The 17,020-nt window shown below is 49.8% G+C and overlaps 3 protein-coding genes across 4 annotated transcripts; 2 read left to right on the top strand and 1 right to left on the bottom strand.

Moving 5' to 3' along the window:
* Positions 1 to 321: 321 nt before the first annotated feature.
* Positions 322 to 1,761, top strand: LOC120655341 (dynein light chain LC6, flagellar outer arm-like). Its single transcript, XM_039933095.1, has 2 exons — positions 322 to 858; positions 921 to 1,761. The coding sequence occupies exons 1-2, from the start codon at positions 721 to 723 to the stop codon at positions 1,068 to 1,070; spliced, it is 288 nt and encodes a 95-aa protein (XP_039789029.1). The 5' UTR covers positions 322 to 720; the 3' UTR covers positions 1,071 to 1,761.
* A 6,216-nt stretch (positions 1,762 to 7,977) lies between these two features.
* On the top strand, positions 7,978 to 8,836 carry LOC120653365. Its single transcript, XM_039931123.1, has 2 exons — positions 7,978 to 8,270; positions 8,320 to 8,836. The coding sequence occupies exons 1-2, from the start codon at positions 7,978 to 7,980 to the stop codon at positions 8,834 to 8,836; spliced, it is 810 nt and encodes a 269-aa protein (XP_039787057.1).
* Positions 8,837 to 11,179: 2,343 nt separating this feature from the next.
* LOC120655340 (subtilisin-like protease SBT3.9) lies at positions 11,180 to 14,368 on the bottom strand. 2 transcript variants are annotated; one of them, XM_039933094.1, is made up of 10 exons: positions 14,247 to 14,368; positions 14,055 to 14,146; positions 13,855 to 13,952; positions 13,624 to 13,785; positions 12,901 to 13,514; positions 12,739 to 12,806; positions 12,378 to 12,644; positions 12,187 to 12,304; positions 11,919 to 12,090; positions 11,274 to 11,821 (listed from the first exon to the last, which is right to left on the bottom strand). In XM_039933094.1, exons 1-10 carry the CDS (start codon positions 14,328 to 14,330, stop codon positions 11,274 to 11,276), a joined length of 2,223 nt encoding a protein of 740 aa, XP_039789028.1. In that variant the 5' UTR covers positions 14,331 to 14,368. The 2 variants fall into 2 exon arrangements, with proteins under 2 accessions (XP_039789027.1, XP_039789028.1); XM_039933093.1 differs by having other exon boundaries at positions 11,180 to 12,090.
* Positions 14,369 to 17,020: the final 2,652 nt, after the last annotated feature.

Below are 17,020 nucleotides of genomic sequence, written 5' to 3'. Positions count from 1 at the left end.
TTGGCACTCTTCATCACGTAAGTGTGATAGTTATCCATCAAGACTGCCGATTCGGCGAAAACCCTAGAAACCGGTCTGACCGGTTTGCTCAACCGGTCTGTGCGGCCACGCTGCCCTTCGGTCCGTTTGCGACTCGCACGCTCCAGTGCTCTCTTGTGTTGATCGAGATTTGCGTCAACATATACTATTAAAAATCAGCTAAAATCTGTTTGTTTTTTTCCACCACCAAAGATGCCGGGTGGGGCTGCTGGCTGTGTGTGTCTCTGTCAGCGTTTGGGCCTCCAAAACGTCTTAGCACATTTGCGCTATTCTCTCGCCTCGGACGGCGGCCAGTGCCGCTACGACTACGACGACGACGATCACACCGGCACACCGCCACCCCGAGCGTGGACGGGACACGGGAGGGAGAATCTGGCAGGAAGAACCAAAGATAACATAGAGAGGGACACGCACGCAAGTGCCTTCCGGAATCCGGGGAGGAGCAATAATAGCAGCGAGCCCACCCGCCACCCTCTCTCCGCGGCTCGTTCGAGATTCCTTCCCTCCCCAGGCCGACTCCCCGTCGTCCCCCTCCATTTATTCGCTCCGCCGTCGCTGCCCCCACGGAATCAAGAACCTTCATTTATTGCCCAGCCGGCCAGCCGGATCTCGCGGAGTGGTGCTCGAGCGAGACAGAGGCAGGGAGGATCGGCAGCCCGGCCGGGAAGGAGGAGGAGGAGGATGCTGGAGGGGAAGGCGCGGGTGCAGGACACGGACATGCCGGCGCGGATGCAGGCGGCGGCGACCTCGGCGGCCTCCCGCGCGCTCGACCTCTTCGACGTCGCCGACTGCCGCGCCATCGCCGGCCACATCAAGACGGCAAGCCCTCTTTCTCTCGCCGTTCTTGCCATTCGATGCCTGAATGAAGGATTCCTTTGCAGGAGTTCGACAAGCGGTACGGCGTCGGGTGGCAGTGCGTGGTGGGCGCCAACTTCGGGTGCTTCTTCACCCACACCAGCGGCACCTTCATCTACTTCTCCCTCGAGCGCCTCTCCTTCCTGCTCTTCAAGGCCGCCGCTGCATCATCCTGAATGGATGGATGGATAGATAGTCTCCTCAGGCTCCCATCGTCGCCCGGCGCCGCCGCACGGCCGCCGCCGCAGCAGCCGTTGCTGTTCTCGATGCCCGCCGGCGACGGATTGCAGGCCCCGCGCGGCAGGAGGCGTGGTCCTCCACAGACCGTGCGCTGCTGCATCACTGTACGCCCAAAGCTCGATTATGTCCACACTGGTACATAGATCACTCAGAACCACTCTCGTTTCTGGAATGTAGCCTCAGCCTTCCATGTTCTTCATTTCTCGTCGACTCCATCCAGGATGGGCCTGATCGCTTGGTTTCCTGCCTGATTTGACATTTTTCTTTGTTCGCAGCATTCTCCCTCGATTCAGCGAAGAGAAAAGAAAATATCTTTGGATATTATTTTTTGAGTAAAAAAGTCTTTGGATATTGATTCCTGACATGACAGCATTTTGTCAGTCAGGTCAGTAGTGACACCTATCCTGCCTCTTTTCCTGCTGCTAAAGCGACAAACGGGCCCCATAACGGGGGTCTTTCATTTGGTTTTCTCTTCTGATGGAGAGTGGCCGCCGCGAAAGCGAGAGGAGAACCTCTGCGTCATCGCCACCGCTACCGGCGACGTGCCGACGAAAGCAACTTCCTTTGGGCGTCGTGGCTATCCTCTTGAAGCTGAAGCTTCAACCACTGCTGGAACCAACTAGTAACGATCAACAACTATTGCTCCAGCAGCTGGGAACTCTTTGAATATGAATGCTTATCCTCCTGATCGTCATTTTAAGAGTGTCTGAATATGTATGCTTGTCTACACAGCATCGGCCCAGCCTTCAGACAGTAGCACCAAATGCTAAATAGGGGTGGTACTCCTATTTCCTGAAATCCCAAATAATAGCTCCAACGAACCCCAGTTTAGCAGCTCCAGCTTTGATTATGACACATGGACCTGCTTGTTGTTCTTGGTGGCTTAAGATCCTGTTTGGATCCCACCTCCTAGAGCAAAGTGACTAAACTTTAGTCACTTTAGGATTCGACCAACTTTGGGACGTGGAGTTACTTTTGCGACCGCTGAGGCCGTGTTTCTTGGCTTTGGGTCCTCGCCATCGGATGATTCAGACCAAAACACGACAATGAATGATAAGATGCCCTAGTTTTCTATAATGATCAGGACGTGGAGTTTCACCATAAAAAAAGGACGTGGAGTTTCTTTGCAACTTGCAGTGAACTTTTTTGTTCAGCGTTGTTGCCTCAATTCTTGGGGGAAAAATATCTTTGGATGCTGGTGGGCGGGATTTGTCATTTGTCGGTGTACTCAGTACTGGTGATAACTGATATTCTTCGGGATGGATGTGAGATGCTGAAATATAGGATAATTTAGTTTATCCTAAGTTAAAATGGTCTAGATTTGACTAAATTTGTAGAGAATATCAAATATTAACATCTAACACTTTAAATAAGTAACTATTAAAATATATTTATAATGAATCTAATTATATTTGACATTCACAATGTTATTATTCTTTTTTATAATTTTAGTCAAATTTAAAATATTTTGTTTGTCAAAAATCTAAATACTTATATTTTAGGATGAAATGAGTATGATTTTTTTTCTTCACAACCCTTTTATCCTATTACGATTACAATTTAGAAATGGACTACAATAACGGGTCGATCTTTCTTATTTGCTAGAAAGCCAAAGGGAGAAAAATCCCTGGTTTCATAATATTGAGCTTGTTTGGTTGGGCTGTGGCTCCTCTAAAAACGGTGCCGGCTCCACGTCTCTAGTGGAGCGGTTTGTCTGGTGAAGAAGTTTTAGAAAAATGTTTGGTAAAATATTCGTCTAGCTGTTAAAATACAAAAAAATATGAAATAATCATAATACCTTTATTTTTTATTTTTCATTCTTCTCATTTATTTCTTTCTTCCCGTGTCTCCACCTTATCCTTGGAGTCCGTCCAGAAAGGCTCATAGACTGACGACGTACCGGAGTGCGACCTGTTTTGTCCCCATATCACAGTCATCCGTGCGCCCAAGCCCAGATCCCTTCCTGAGCCTGGTTGGGCAAGACCAAGGTGGCCCAGCCCAAGCAGCACCGGGCCGCTTCACTGGCCCACTCTCAAGTCCCCTGACCCTTGTGCTACGCGTTTTTTTTATTTTTATATTTTTCAAAAAAAATTTACAGAAATATATTTTTGGTTTTAGATTTTACAGTTCTATACCCCTACTGCCCGGCAGGGGGCGGTAGGGACCTATATATAAATAAAAATAAATTTTGTTTGCGCAGAGGTCCTTGGCTGGTGCCTGCCGCCCGGCAGAGGGGCGGCAGGCTCCCGCCCCAAATATAAAAATCCGCCCATTCCCTCTACGCCCTCATTTTCTGCCCACGAGATCCAGAGAGGGGAGAGGAAGAGAGGAGGGGTGAGGGAGGTAATTCCACCAGCGAATCCCTGCCGGATTTTGGATCCGAACCGCAGGTAACCAATATTTCTCAACTATTATAGACTTGTTTCTAAAATAATTATGAATTAGAATAGATTTAGTTTTTGGATAGTGAAATATAGAATAGTAAACTTAGAATGACAGTTCCTTATTGTTATTGCAGCATAAGGCAATGGCTGCCTCCAATTCTGTTGGATTTTCATGGACCGAAGAAAAATCTAGTATATTTCTTGAGATCATGACACATTTTGTAATCAGTAAGAAGTTGGATCCATTAGCGGATGGTACGATAGAGATGGTGTTGTTCAAATTAGTTGAGTTTAAAGATTTGACATTGTTTCGAGGTATTACAATGCAAGATTTAAAGGAACACTTGTTAGAACGTCGGAAGATATACATGAGGGTATGTGAACTAGCGAACCATCCTTATGTTATTGCATTCTTACAAACTACTTGTAAGATATGGATGCGGTCAGATGTGTATGAGATGCACATTAAGGTAACTCTTATTCAGTTCTAATCCCGTTCGTCATTTGTAATTCATATTTACGAAATAGTAAAATTATTGTGTAATTATATGCTAGGATTACCCCGAGGACACGGAGTTGATTAACAAATCATTACCAAATTTCTGTAAATTGGTATGTATCTTCGGTGGAGTTATGCCGCAAACTAGACGAATGAGGTGGAAAAGATCTTCGGGTGATAGTTCTTGGCCTCCGCAAGAACAGATGACCGGAGGTTCGTCAAGTCATGATGCACCACCTCGAGCACCTAGTTGTGTTAACTGGGATGACGATATGGATGACTTCGTGCCCCCCAAATCATGGCCTCGAACACCTGATGTTCCTCCCCCTGTACATAAACCTAGAACCAGAAAAAAGAGAAAAGGAAAGTCGAGAGGTTCGTCAAGTAATGGTGCACCACCTACAGCACCACCATCTGTCAACTGGGATGACGACTTAGATGATTTCATGACATGATCTGTAACATATGATGGACATCGATTTTAGATTGTGATGTAAATTGTGACGGGACGCCTGTACCTTTAATTGCAATACTTATATGTTTGCTATGTTTGATTGTAATGATTATATTTATGATACAATACCACATAAGATACAATGAACGAAATATAAATAGAACGTTAAAAAAATACCACATAACATATTACATTGAAGGTTTCATTCGTTACAACCAAATTCGAGACAAATACATAATATACTTAGTTTCGTACACACAAATACATTGCAAGCTGTTACGTGTACAACTAGATGCGGCGAATTCTTGTAGGTGGAGCCGATCCATCTGTCGGATTCCCGGAAGGTCCAGCCTCGGCAGCAACAGTGGGTACTGAAAGCTGTGGGCACTTCTTGTATGTGTGACCGTCTGATCCACACAAGTTGCAACATTTTTTCTTCTTTCCAGCCTCGGACTCGTCCATTCCGTTCCGGATACGACGTGTCTGCCGTCGGCCTATGCCCCGCTTCGTAGCTGCATCAGGGATGAGCATTGGATGGGGGATTTTTTTGAGTGAATGGGCCTAGAATACCGTTGCCGTATATCACATGACACCAAGTCTGTGCTGTGGCTTCTTTTGTAAAATATTGAGAAACATATGACGCAGCATCTAACCCAGATACAGAACAAGCCGCGATGACATGGGAGCATGGTAAGTGATCCACCTTTGGTTTCTGACATCGGCAGAACACCCTCCCGTCAATGATTATCAAAACTTCTTGAATTATCCTTTGTCTGCGGACACCCTGTCCGGTCCTGTCCCTGCATGATACCTCAAATCTTTGCTCCTTTGTGCCCATCGATATGACTAAGTGAAATCGAGCCTTTTCAATTTTTTTCTCCATGTACTCATTGACCCTTCTGCAAAAATGCACTCCTAGATCATTAAGTAAGGAAGCGGCTGATGCGTATCGCTCCCTAAAATACCTTATACATCCATACATGATAAACTCAACAATGCCAACAAGAGGAAATCCACGAACACGACGCATTACCATATTGTAACATTCAACATGGTTGGTCGTCTCGATCCCATAACGTCTCCCATCTGTGTCATACAGAAGTGACCACTTCTCTTTAGGCGCACCATCAATCCACTGTGAAAATGGTTTAGCATGTCCAACTACTGAATCTATAGAACGTCCCCTGCTGGATGATGAGGCCTGGCTCTTAAGCAATTCAACGCTCATGTCATCAATTATACCACACAAAGCATCGAACTTCCTCTGCTGATTCTGAGTGCACAATTGCTTGAACAAATTCATCAGATCCTTATTCTTGAACCGCTCATAAAAATAGCAGCCATATGCCTCACACACAACTTATTGACAACATCTGGCCATATAGGAGGTGAAAATTGACTACCTTCTTGGAGCTGCCTTATAGCTGCAAGTAGACCTGCATTTCTATCACTGATAAGGCAAATATTAGGCCTTCCAGCAACAACGTGAATCTTCAGACGTTCAAGAAACCAGTACCAGTTTTCTGTGTTCTCATTCTCAACAAAGGCAAAGGCGATGGGAACTATCTGCTTGTTGAAATCAATTCCGATCGCCGTCAATATTGTTCCCTTATATTTCCCTGTCAGAAAAGTGCCGTCAATACACAGAACAGGAAGGGACTAAATGAAGGCTCTCACACATGCACCAATGCAGAAGAAAGCTTGCAGCAAAATGCTTGGCCCCCTTGACAAGCTCGGTACACTGTATGTATCATAAGCACTTCCAGGATTTCTGTGCACAATAGCTTCAAGCATACGAGGTAGGTTGTCATATGAAGCCTCATAGGTGCCAAACCGCATCTCAAATACTTTTTGTTTAGCCCGCCAAGTCTTTGCATAGCTGATCACATACTGGAAATTCTGTTCAATGTCCCTAATTATCAATGCAGGTTCAGTAATCCATTTTGTCAAGAATCACCCCATACATCTTTTTATCCACGAAAGTAGATGTGATATTACGGTGATGTCCCACAACACCTGCCAATCTACAAGTATGTGGTGTAACAATTAAACATTCCCAGTGTGTTTTGAACTTCCCCTTGTAGGCATGCACTCGATCGCCATGTACAGTCTCTATCTGCACACCTCACCTCGTATTCTTTGCTGCTAGACTTCAACACTCTGAATTCCTTTCTCAGAGATATAGCCCAGACGTTCACAGTATCCTTTACATCTTCAATGGTACGATACTTTGCCCCTTGTATGACCTCATTCACTCTGTATTCAAACTCCGGACATCTAATATCTTGTACCACTGGATTCCCAAAACCCTCTTCACGCCATTCACCTAGCACTGGGAAACGCTCATCGTCCTCATCGTCCGATGAGTCCCCACATTGCTCTATTATTTGTGCATCCTGGTCTTCTTTCTCCATGTCCTCCACAATTCCAAGTATCCGCTCGCCTTCATCTGTTAAACCTTGTGGTTCTGGTTCTGGTTCTGTAGCTTGTACGTTCTCTTCTTCTTTATTCTCTTCCAACTCTTCATTCATCTCATATATTGTGTGTGTTGATCCTTCACCTAAATCACAGACCTTCTGGTGAATCTGAATTACCATTGTGAGAGGCCACCCTCTTTGAAGAGCTGGCTGCATGTAATGTTTCCATTCTTCCGTACTACTTATAAGCGTCAACTCCCAGAAATCCCCATTTGTTTCCCAGGAAGTCACAGTATGAACCGTAAGCAAATGAGTCTTTGGATTCACATTGAACTTCCCGTGAAGCCACTTGCGTATGGAACCAAAACTCCTCTCTAGGGGTTTATCTAGACTGCACTGTTTTCGTTCCAATGATGATAGATTTACTCCATAGGAATCACGAGTAATTCTATAGAAATCACCGTAATGAACTTGAAACGCCACCTTGCTCGACATATCTGGCCATCCAAAGACTTAATTTTAATTAAACTAGTTTCTAAAACCATGGTACGGCTTCAATTATAACTACTAATCCGAACCCTAAGCGGTTACAATTATAAAAAACACTAATTATAGAATTAAAAATACAAAAAAATTAGAATGACAAAGTTGAGAAATATTGGTTACCTGCGGTCGGATCCAAAATCTGGCAGGGTTTCGCTGTTGCAACTCCCTCATCCCACGTCTCTCCTTTTTTCCTCTATGGATGTTGTTTGCTGCAAATGCAAGTGTGGGGGGCCTGGGGGACCTCGGCTTTTATATTGAGCCTGCCGCCCCCCTGCCGGGCGGGAGGGACCTCCATGCAATAAAACAGAAATTTTAATTACATATAAGCCCCTACCGTCCGGCAAGGGGCGGCAGAGGGCGGGGCAGGCCCCCTGCCGGGCGGTAGGGGTACAAATTTGTAAATTCTGAAATTGAAAATATATTTATATAAAAAACGATTTTGAAAAATATAAAAATATAAAAAACGCATCGGATCGCCCATTCCCCTTCCCCAATCCCCCCCCCCCCACCAACACAGATCTCCGCACCCAAAACCCCCGCGCCATGGCGCCGCATCTCCCGCCGCCGGAGTTGCCCGACGACGCCGTCGCTGAGATCCTCCTCCGCCTCCCGCCGGACGAGCCCGGCTGCTTCTTCCGCGCCTCCCTCGTCTGCAAGCTCTGGCAGCGCCTCCTCACCGACGCCGCCTTCCTCCGCCGGTACCGCCGCTTCCACCGGACCCCTCCCCTGCTCGGATTCTTCTACACATACGTCTTCCGCGGCAGGATCATCCCCTTCTTCACCCCCACCACGCCAGCCTCCCCTTTCCCCCAGCCGATGCTCGACTGCCGCCCCTGGTTCCCCCTCGACTGCCGCCATGGGCGTGTGCTCCTTGAGAAGATGCAGGGGGGCAGGGGGCGACCTCACTGTCTGGGACCCAGTCACCGGTGCCCGGGAGAAGTTCTGCGAGCCCGACGTCCCGAGCGGGCCCTTCTCCGTCGCGGTGCTCTGCGCCGCCGCCGGATGCGACCACCGCGACTGCCAAGGCGGCCCGTTCCTCGTCGTCTGGGCGTCTACGTGTTCCAACCGGCTCGCGCATGTGTGCGTGTACTCGTCGCAAGTGGGTTCCTGGAGCACGTCCGCTTCTGTTCGCGTAGGTGTCGCAGACTTACTCAGCCTGAACCGCCCCGCCCATGTTGGAGACGCTATCTACTTCATGCTTAAGAATCAGATGGGTGCTAGGATCCTCAAGTACGACCTGGTCAAGCATCACTTGTCTGTGATCGAACCGCCGGAATCGTGCGGCAAGTGCATCTTCATCGTGCCAATTGAGGACGGTTCGCTTGGGGTTGCTGGCGTCAGGGGTTCCACCAGCCTTTACCTGTGGACTGTGGTCGAGGAAGGCAGATTCCGGGGGAGTTGAAGGATGGAAACGATACAGAGTGATCGAGCTACGGACTCTGTTACCAGCCGACAGCCTTCTGGAAAAACCTGTAGCACCTATGGCGGTTGCTTTTGCTGAGGGTGTCCGTGTCATCTTCGTGGACACAGTTGTTGGTGTCTTTGCTATCGACCTCAGCTCAGAGAAGGCGAGGAAGGTATGCGGGCCTGGGATGCAATATCCTATGATACCCTTCATGAGCTTCTACACACCGGGTATGGTTCTAGCCCTCAGATAGTTTGTAATCCTGCATTGTACAGCCTGTATATGTTGTTTTGATAGTGTTTTGTAGATTCTTGTTGAGTGGAAATAAATGGTACATATACTTGAGAGAACTGAAGGTATAACAATTCTATCTCACCCTAATCTTCTGTAGGTTCAATCTGTTCATGGGTACGATTCTTGATATTGGAAAAATTTTCTCACATCTTAACACCCAAGCATGTATACCTTTGAATTTACTGATAACCCATTAGCACGGTCACTCTTAATGGCCCTTTCAGCTAGCACATTATTTTACCATCCTTTTAGATATTTGCAGTGAACAATTCCTACTGTTCGATCCTAGAACTCTATATTATATATGGATCAATGGCTATATGGAACAATTTATCTTTTAGGCATGGCGAACTTTAGATGGTACTAGCAGCAAATTGCACCTGCCAGTGGAGGCACATTATTTCTTTGCAAGACTTAAGTTTTGTTCTGATTGATATGCACACCTATTAGTTCTGGGAATAAATTTTTTTGGGATCTAGTACTTTTGTTTTTTACGTTCTTTCACTATGATCTCTTGTAAATATTAATCTGTCGGCATCACTACTATTTTTCGAAGCTGTATATAGTAAGCTATGAAACTAATTTAACTTGTGTTCCTGGTGCTTTTCAGATTGTGCTTGTGGGAAATCTCCATTACCAGTGGATACAAATTAACTAATCACTGCTGAGCTTGAAGTATGGTAGTACCTTGCAAGTTTACAAATCTTCCAACCTAAATCTTCCACTTTTGGGATGTTATAGCCTATAAGGCTGATGCTTTGACATGTTTGTCAGTATTCTGTTGTGGAATTTAATTCCTTTTAATGTAAGCTACAATGGCCAGTCAGGGACCTTCTTTCCTTTTTGTGTAGTTGTTTATGACCATGACTGTGATGACTAATGGTTTAGAGTTGGTGTAACTGTGTTTAGTGCTATATTGATGCTTGACAAGAGCCCATTTGGACCTGAACGTAGTTTTTAGTTCTTTAGACTGAAAACCGAGTTCGCTTGTTTGAGTTCAGTATTCAACTTCCTGAACAAGTATGGTTCTCATTAGACTGTAGTTTTTTTTAATTATTGTTAGAGCTATACTGATGTTTGATTTTTTGAAGCAAGAGGCATATGTTTTATGTTTCTGTGTGCTAAGCACCAACCCACTAAACATCTCTTTTAGGAGAGCTCTGGTGGGAGATAAGCTAAGAATGTGGCTAGAATTAGTTGCTCTGCTTGTTAATGTGAGCCTAACCGATCCAGAAGATAGTTGGGAGTGGAAATTGGTAAAAACTGTCTTATCAGTTAAGTTGTATAATGACTTGATGATAGTTGAGCAGGTTCTTGTAGCTTCTCCTATTTGGAAGCCGAAAATACCACTTAGGATTAAAATCTTCATGTGTACCTTACAGAAGGTGTTACTCTCATAAAAGACAACTGCTAAAAGAAACTGGAAAGGTGACAGTAGATGCTGTTTTTGTAGTTCTGAAGAAACCATTCAGCATCATTTTTTTATTGTCATGTGGCTAAATTCTTATGGTCTGCTATGCTGTTCACTTTTGGAATTCAGCCTCCAGTTAGTGTTTCAAACCTGCTGGGTTCTTGGCTGGTAGGGTTCTCTCATAAATGCAGAAAACCAATGTTAGTTGGGGTTGTTGCCATGTGTTGGGCTATTTGGCTAACATGAAATGGTGCTGTTTTCAATCGAATTTTGCCTAATTCGTACCTGCCGGTCATCTTTAGGGGGACTTTCTGAGCAAGGTACTGGTCTCTGCTATATGAAGAGGAAGCAAAATAATTTCTGAAGACCTGCCAATTACTAGGAGTGGTGCTGCATTTCAGTTCAAAGGGTGGTTGGAATTTCAGAAGGATTCAGTGGTCGCGATGGAGCGCGGCTTAGTCTGTTTCTGCTTTAATATTTGATTTGGTTTAGCTGTTCGCTGCGTACTGCAAGTTGTGTTTGTTTGGCTATAGATACTCACCTATGAGTGCTCGAGGCTGGGATATATTTCTTTATGTAAAAAATGTTTTATGTTTCTGCACGAAAACAATCTACTAGGACAGGACCCCGGTCCATAAAAAGTAACGAAAAAATTTATTCACAATAATAACCTCATGTGCTAGTAAGCTGTGCTTGCAGAGACAACATTGACAGTAACAGTGGATCAGTCTACGACGAATCCGCGATGAAGTCCTGGATCACAGTCCGGACCGCGACCGGAATCCTCACCGAGTGGTTGCCACCACCTAGCCATGTCAGGCTCCCGAACGTGTAGCCACCCTGCACCCTCTGCCTCGCCGTGAACGTCACCCGGAACATCGCCTTCTTGCCGCCGCCTCCGCCGAACCTGATCACCGGCGGCTCCACCGACACGTCCACCCCTGCCGGAGCTTCGACCACTGCTCGGTAAGTCGCGTCCACTGGCCCGACATTGGTCACCGTCCGCGACACTGTCACGGTGTCCTTGAGGTCGGGCACGGCGATGGACGGGAGATTGAGCTGGTAGATCTTGCCCTTGTAGCTCTCGCAGGCGTCCTTGGGGCCAAGGGTGCAGCTGAAGAACTTGGTGTACTCCCCAGCATCGACATCGTAGACCAGGCCGGGGTCGGCCGCCTTGTCCGGGTTGATGTGGCCTCCGCCGAAGTCGAACGGGTCGGCCATCTTCCTTGGCGACCCCTCCGCCTGGATCGGCATGCCAAAGCGGTCGGCCACGGATGCTGCATACCAATGTCAATGGCAACCAGGTTAGTACTGATGAAGTGATCGTGTTAACACAAGGAATTGTGCAGTTTGGGACTTTGGGTGCGTGCGTGCCTGTGGTGACGATGGCCGACTTGATCATGGCCGGTGACCAGTCCGGGTGAACCGACTTGAGCAGCGCGGCGACGGCGGAGACGTGCGGGCACGCCATGGACGTCCCGGACATGAACTTGTACGACCCGCCCACCGCTGCCAAGATGCTCACTCCGGGCGCAGCTATGTCAGGCTGTTGCATCGGAACGGGACAGCATCACCATGTTAATTGGGAGCACGACAATCACTTGTGTGAACATGGAGACCCATAGTGGCACGAGCTTGTCACCTTGATGATGCCCGGGAACGCCGCGCTGGGGCCTCTGGACGAGAACGCGGCGACCCTCGGCGACGCCACCCCGCTCCCGACGACGCTGAAGGTCCGCGAGATCCTCACCGCCGGCATCCTGCATCGCCCGAGCATTAGCCTCGCATGGAACCGGAGGAACACGGACGGACGCATGGTGCTTCTCCGCTTACTGGGCGCTGTCGGCGTAGGACGCGATCCTGTGCGCGACCTCGAAGTCCACGAGCACGCAGGGCATGGCGCGCCTGCAGATGTCGGTGATGTCGACGATGTTGCTGCTCTGGTGCGCGAAGATCAGGCCCCTGGCCCCCGCCTGGGCGACGCGGGCCGCGGCGCCGGCGAGCCCTTGCTTCGCCAGCGTGGAGGACGCTAGCCACGGCGCCGAGCACAGCACGACCGCGCCGGTGACGTTGGCCGATGACAGCGCCCCTTCGTCGCAACTGCCAGGTTGGAATCGTTCAGAGTCAAGCAAGTTTCAGAAAGGCTCGACGCAACTGCCAAATTTGACAAGTTGCAGGTAGCGTTCTTCATTACCTGCCCGCAGAAATAAGCGTGTGGAAGTCGTCGGAATTCACCGTTGAATTGTAGTTGAGCGATTGACCCTGAGAATAGTGTCACATGATCGATGAGTTCAATTGAGCAAGAACCTTATGATCTCAATCTGTTCAATCAATTTTTTTTATGATTTGAACTTACCACCAGTTTCTCGTTGTTCCCGAGCGAGATCACGGTCGGGAAGGAGCGGTCGATGGTGCTGGCGGCGACCGTCAGGACCCACGGCACGGCGTTCGACACCGTCTGCGCGGCGGAGCCGTCGTTCCCGGCGGAGAAGACGACGGTGATCCCTCTCTCCACGGCGTGCAGCGTCCCGGGGATCTCCTGGTCCCGCAAGCTCAGCGAGAGCGACAGCACGTCCACGCCGTCGCGGATGGCGTCGTCGATGGCCGCCAGGACCGCGGCGGCGCCGCAGCTGCCCGGGCCCCAGCACGCCTTGTAGACGGCCAGCCGGGCGCGGGGCGCCCCGCCGCTCGCCGCGCCGGCGCCCAGCCCGCCGTAGCTCGCGTTCCGCACCTGGCCTCCGGCGATCGTCGAGGCGACGTGCGTGCCGTGGCCGCCCAGGTCCCGGGGCGACATGAACTCGCCCTCGAGCACCTCGGCGCTCATGCCGCCGGCGTACCACCGGGCGCCGATGATCTTTCGGTTGCAGCTCGTGGCGTTGAACGCGTCGCCGGTCTGGCACACGCCTCTCCACCTCGCCGGCAAAGGGCCGTAGCCACTGTCGTCGAAGCTTCTTGATTCAGGCCATATGCCTGTAACACATTCAGAAATCTCCATTAGCTACCCATGATCTCTGTTCATAATCTAACATACATTCTATTTGTAAATCCATCACTAGTAGTAACAATTGACATTACAAACCTGTGTCGACTACTCCAACTATGATGTCTTCACCGTACTTTGCTTTCTTGAGGAGGTCTGACGGTGACGACTGGTCGTGGTCGAGGCCAAGAAAATCCCAGCTCCGAGTTGTGTGGGTTTGGTAATGGGTGTTAGCCTTAACAGTGATGACTCCAGGTAGACCTACATCGAGATCTTATTAGCTGCGCTGATCATGCATTAGGTGTAGACCATGGATCATGCATTACTTACTGGCAATAGTCCTGGCTTGGGATTCCGTGAGCATCGCCGCAAAGCCGGAGAATCCATGCTTGTAGGTGTAGACCATGGATTTCTGGGCTTCATCCTTACTGTTGTTGCGTCGACAAGAAGGGCAGAATAATGTGAGCAATCATTTGTGGCATGTGGTGAGGACGCAGACGTTGCAGATTTAGAAGAACTAATAACAGTACCTCCCAAGAACAGATGCGAGTACGTCGTGGTGGGACGCGGTGACCACCGATGGATCATCGTGCTTCTTCTGGCCCATGTACACAATGTAGAGCTGGAATGTTGATGCAAATTTTGAAGCAACAGTATCAGGACATGTGTCTAACCAGAGCAGATAAAGCAAAGTTTCAGTTGGACAGAAGCTTATGTCTTACTTTGCTCGAAGCATCAGCTGAAACGGGAAGCAGTACTACTGACACCAGTAGCAATGCGCAACAGAAAACTGATCGGAAATCCATCTCAGACTTCACGGAGTTGTTGTGTTGTGTTTGAGATGTGGTTGGTTGTGCCTCTCATGCAAGATGCACAAGTGCATATATAGCAGCCACATAACAACCACGAGCTGCAAAAGTGACGTGCATCCTAATTAATTCTTCACACGCGTTGTTAGGTTATTACAAGTACGACCAGATCAGGTCCTTTATCGTCGTCTGAAAACGGAAATGAAGCGTCTCTTTGTTGATCAGGTCCATCACACGCTTGAAGAACAACCGAAGTAGACAGATACATATATATAATGCTAATGTTCAATATGAAATTCAGATAGGATGCAATGCAACGAGCTTATTTAGAGTTTTCTTTTAATTTCCTGGACAGTGACCGTAAAGAGAAGCTTCTGCTGCTTCTTCCTGGGCAATGGACATCAACATGATGCAGTCGCCGGTTGCGTGTCTGTGTCGGGAACTAATTTAATTTGGAAGGCGAAATTCTTGAACGAAATTGTCAAAATGGAGACTGATGCGGTTTCAGCCTGTGTTTCTTCGTCTGGCAGATGAAACAAACACGCATTATTCTGACAGGAATCTCCACCTGAAACAACGAAATAGTCCGAAAGAAATCTCATAGATCCCTTCTGATACTCTTTAATTACTTGCTCCGTCTCTTGAACATATGCAGATCTAGACATCGACGAAAGTCTACAAATGCTGCTTTATTTGATCCACAAACTTTAAAACAACAGTAATGCAAAACAGTATATTACGAAAATATTTTTCATGGAAAAAATCGATACATCTGTATATGAGTACCCTTTTAATGAATGGAGGAAGTATATTATTAGCGGTTTATATTAGCACCTCCAACAGTAAAAAAACTTTTTACACGGTGTAAGGAGTACATGTACAGCATCCGCTTCGTACATACATCATATACTCTGTCGCTTGGCTAGCTACAATTAAACTACACTGGGCAAGAACCAGAGCGCCTCCGTGCGTCCTCCCCGGCTAGCCACGGTGTGCTCGAACAAAACCTCCCGGCGTTCCATGGAGTACGCGCCCCAGGTGCTCCCGCCGTAAGCGCGGCACGCGTAGCAGCACCGCCCCTCGCCGACGAAGTAGACGCAGTTGCCCATGCACCCCGCCGCCGCTGCCTCGGACGCGCGCACCGCGAACGCCGACTCCGGGCTCACGAAGATGGCCGTGTCGCCTCCGCCGGCCAGCCGCTCGACCTTCGCCCAGCGTCGCTCCGCCACGTCCAGCCGGTACACCTCGAAGCCGGCCACGCCGACGACGAACTCGGTGTGGGCGCATAACGGCGCCGCGGCTTCCCTGACGGCGAGCAGCTTCCGGACGAACAGGACCTCCCCGTGGCACTCCAGCAGGTGGCCTTCCGCGGCGAGAGTCTTGCACGGTGGCGACAGGTGGCCGGCAAGGCTCGCCACCGGGAGCCTCTCCATGCGAAGCGGTGGCGGCTCGCCGGGGTCGACCTTGGACACGCACCCGTCGTCGTGCAGCAGGTAGAAGCGGCCCTTGCAGTTGACCGCCGACAGGATGTCGCCGGCCTGCTCGGCGGTCGCCGCAACCGCGCACTGGGACCACCGCTCGCCGTCGTCGGCCAGGCGCCAGAGGGCCGGCGGGCTGAGCAAGGCGCCAAGGGAGACGAACACGTTGCAGCCATCGCCGCCGCCGGCGGCAACCAGGGCTTTCTGGCAGTAGCCCACGGTGTCGAAGCCCTGCAGCGCGTCGGTGACCGGGTTGACGAGGAAGACGCCCCTCGAGCCCGCGAAGGCCAGGCGGCCACGCGGCGTGGCGCCGATGAAAGACAGGCACCGGCGGTAGAGATCCGCGAGGGGGCCGCGCCGACGGATCGCCGCCGACGGCGGCCGCGCTGCACCGGCGGTCGAGGCCGCGGACCCGTCCAACGGGACGCAAAGGATGGCCCCGCGGCGATTGAAGGCGCAGGCGGACTTGCTGGTCGGTTTGTGAGACCGCGGCGTGTGGAAGACCTCAGTGACGAGCAGGTGCGGGACGGACTTATCGGTGAGGAGGAGAGAGAGCTCAGTGTCGTCGGCGCCGGCGCCCGCCCCGCCCCCGCGAGCTCTGCTCTTGTTTCTTTGGCGGCGGTCGGCGGCGAGTGGCGGCGAGAACTTGCGCTTCATTCCGAACACGGGCGGCGCTGTCGCGCATCATGTCAAGTTAAACAAGGATAATGACAGGCCCTTTTGATTTGCTTCGGGATGTCGATGCTTTTATCGTCGTGAGTTTTGATCAGCTCTAGGGTTAGGGAGACGGAATCGTGTTTCACGGGCGGCTGCCGGACTCGGAAGACGGAGCCGGATCGGAGTCGACATATTGGAACGATTTTTTTTTTTATCAAACTTACTGCTTGTAAAGGGGAAGAAAATCCTTGCATCCGGATTCTGTGCATACCTGCTCTCGCGCGCGAAGCGACGCGTGGATGGCGCGGTCATCGGACGGACCGCGACGAGGCAGGCGCAGCATCCGGAGCCAACGACTGGGCCTTCCTTTTTCGAGCGTCGCATGCAGGAAGAGAAGAGGCCATGGGGGCAGACGAGGAAGGAGTCGGCAGCGGCAGCGGCGGCCTGCAGCTGGTCTGCTCCGATCCGGCAGGGTGAAGGCGGTGGTACGGTGGCGGCGGCGTGGAGTGGGCAACCGGCCGTACGTGACGCAGGGGCAGCCGCGCAGGAGGA

The sequence above is a fragment of the Panicum virgatum genome, chromosome 1N, assembly GCF_016808335.1.
Source record: "Panicum virgatum strain AP13 chromosome 1N, P.virgatum_v5, whole genome shotgun sequence".
Classification (NCBI taxonomy): domain Eukaryota; kingdom Viridiplantae; phylum Streptophyta; class Magnoliopsida; order Poales; family Poaceae; genus Panicum; species Panicum virgatum.
Note: the sequence above shows the minus strand (reverse complement) of the source record. Positions and strands in the feature narration are given on the sequence as shown.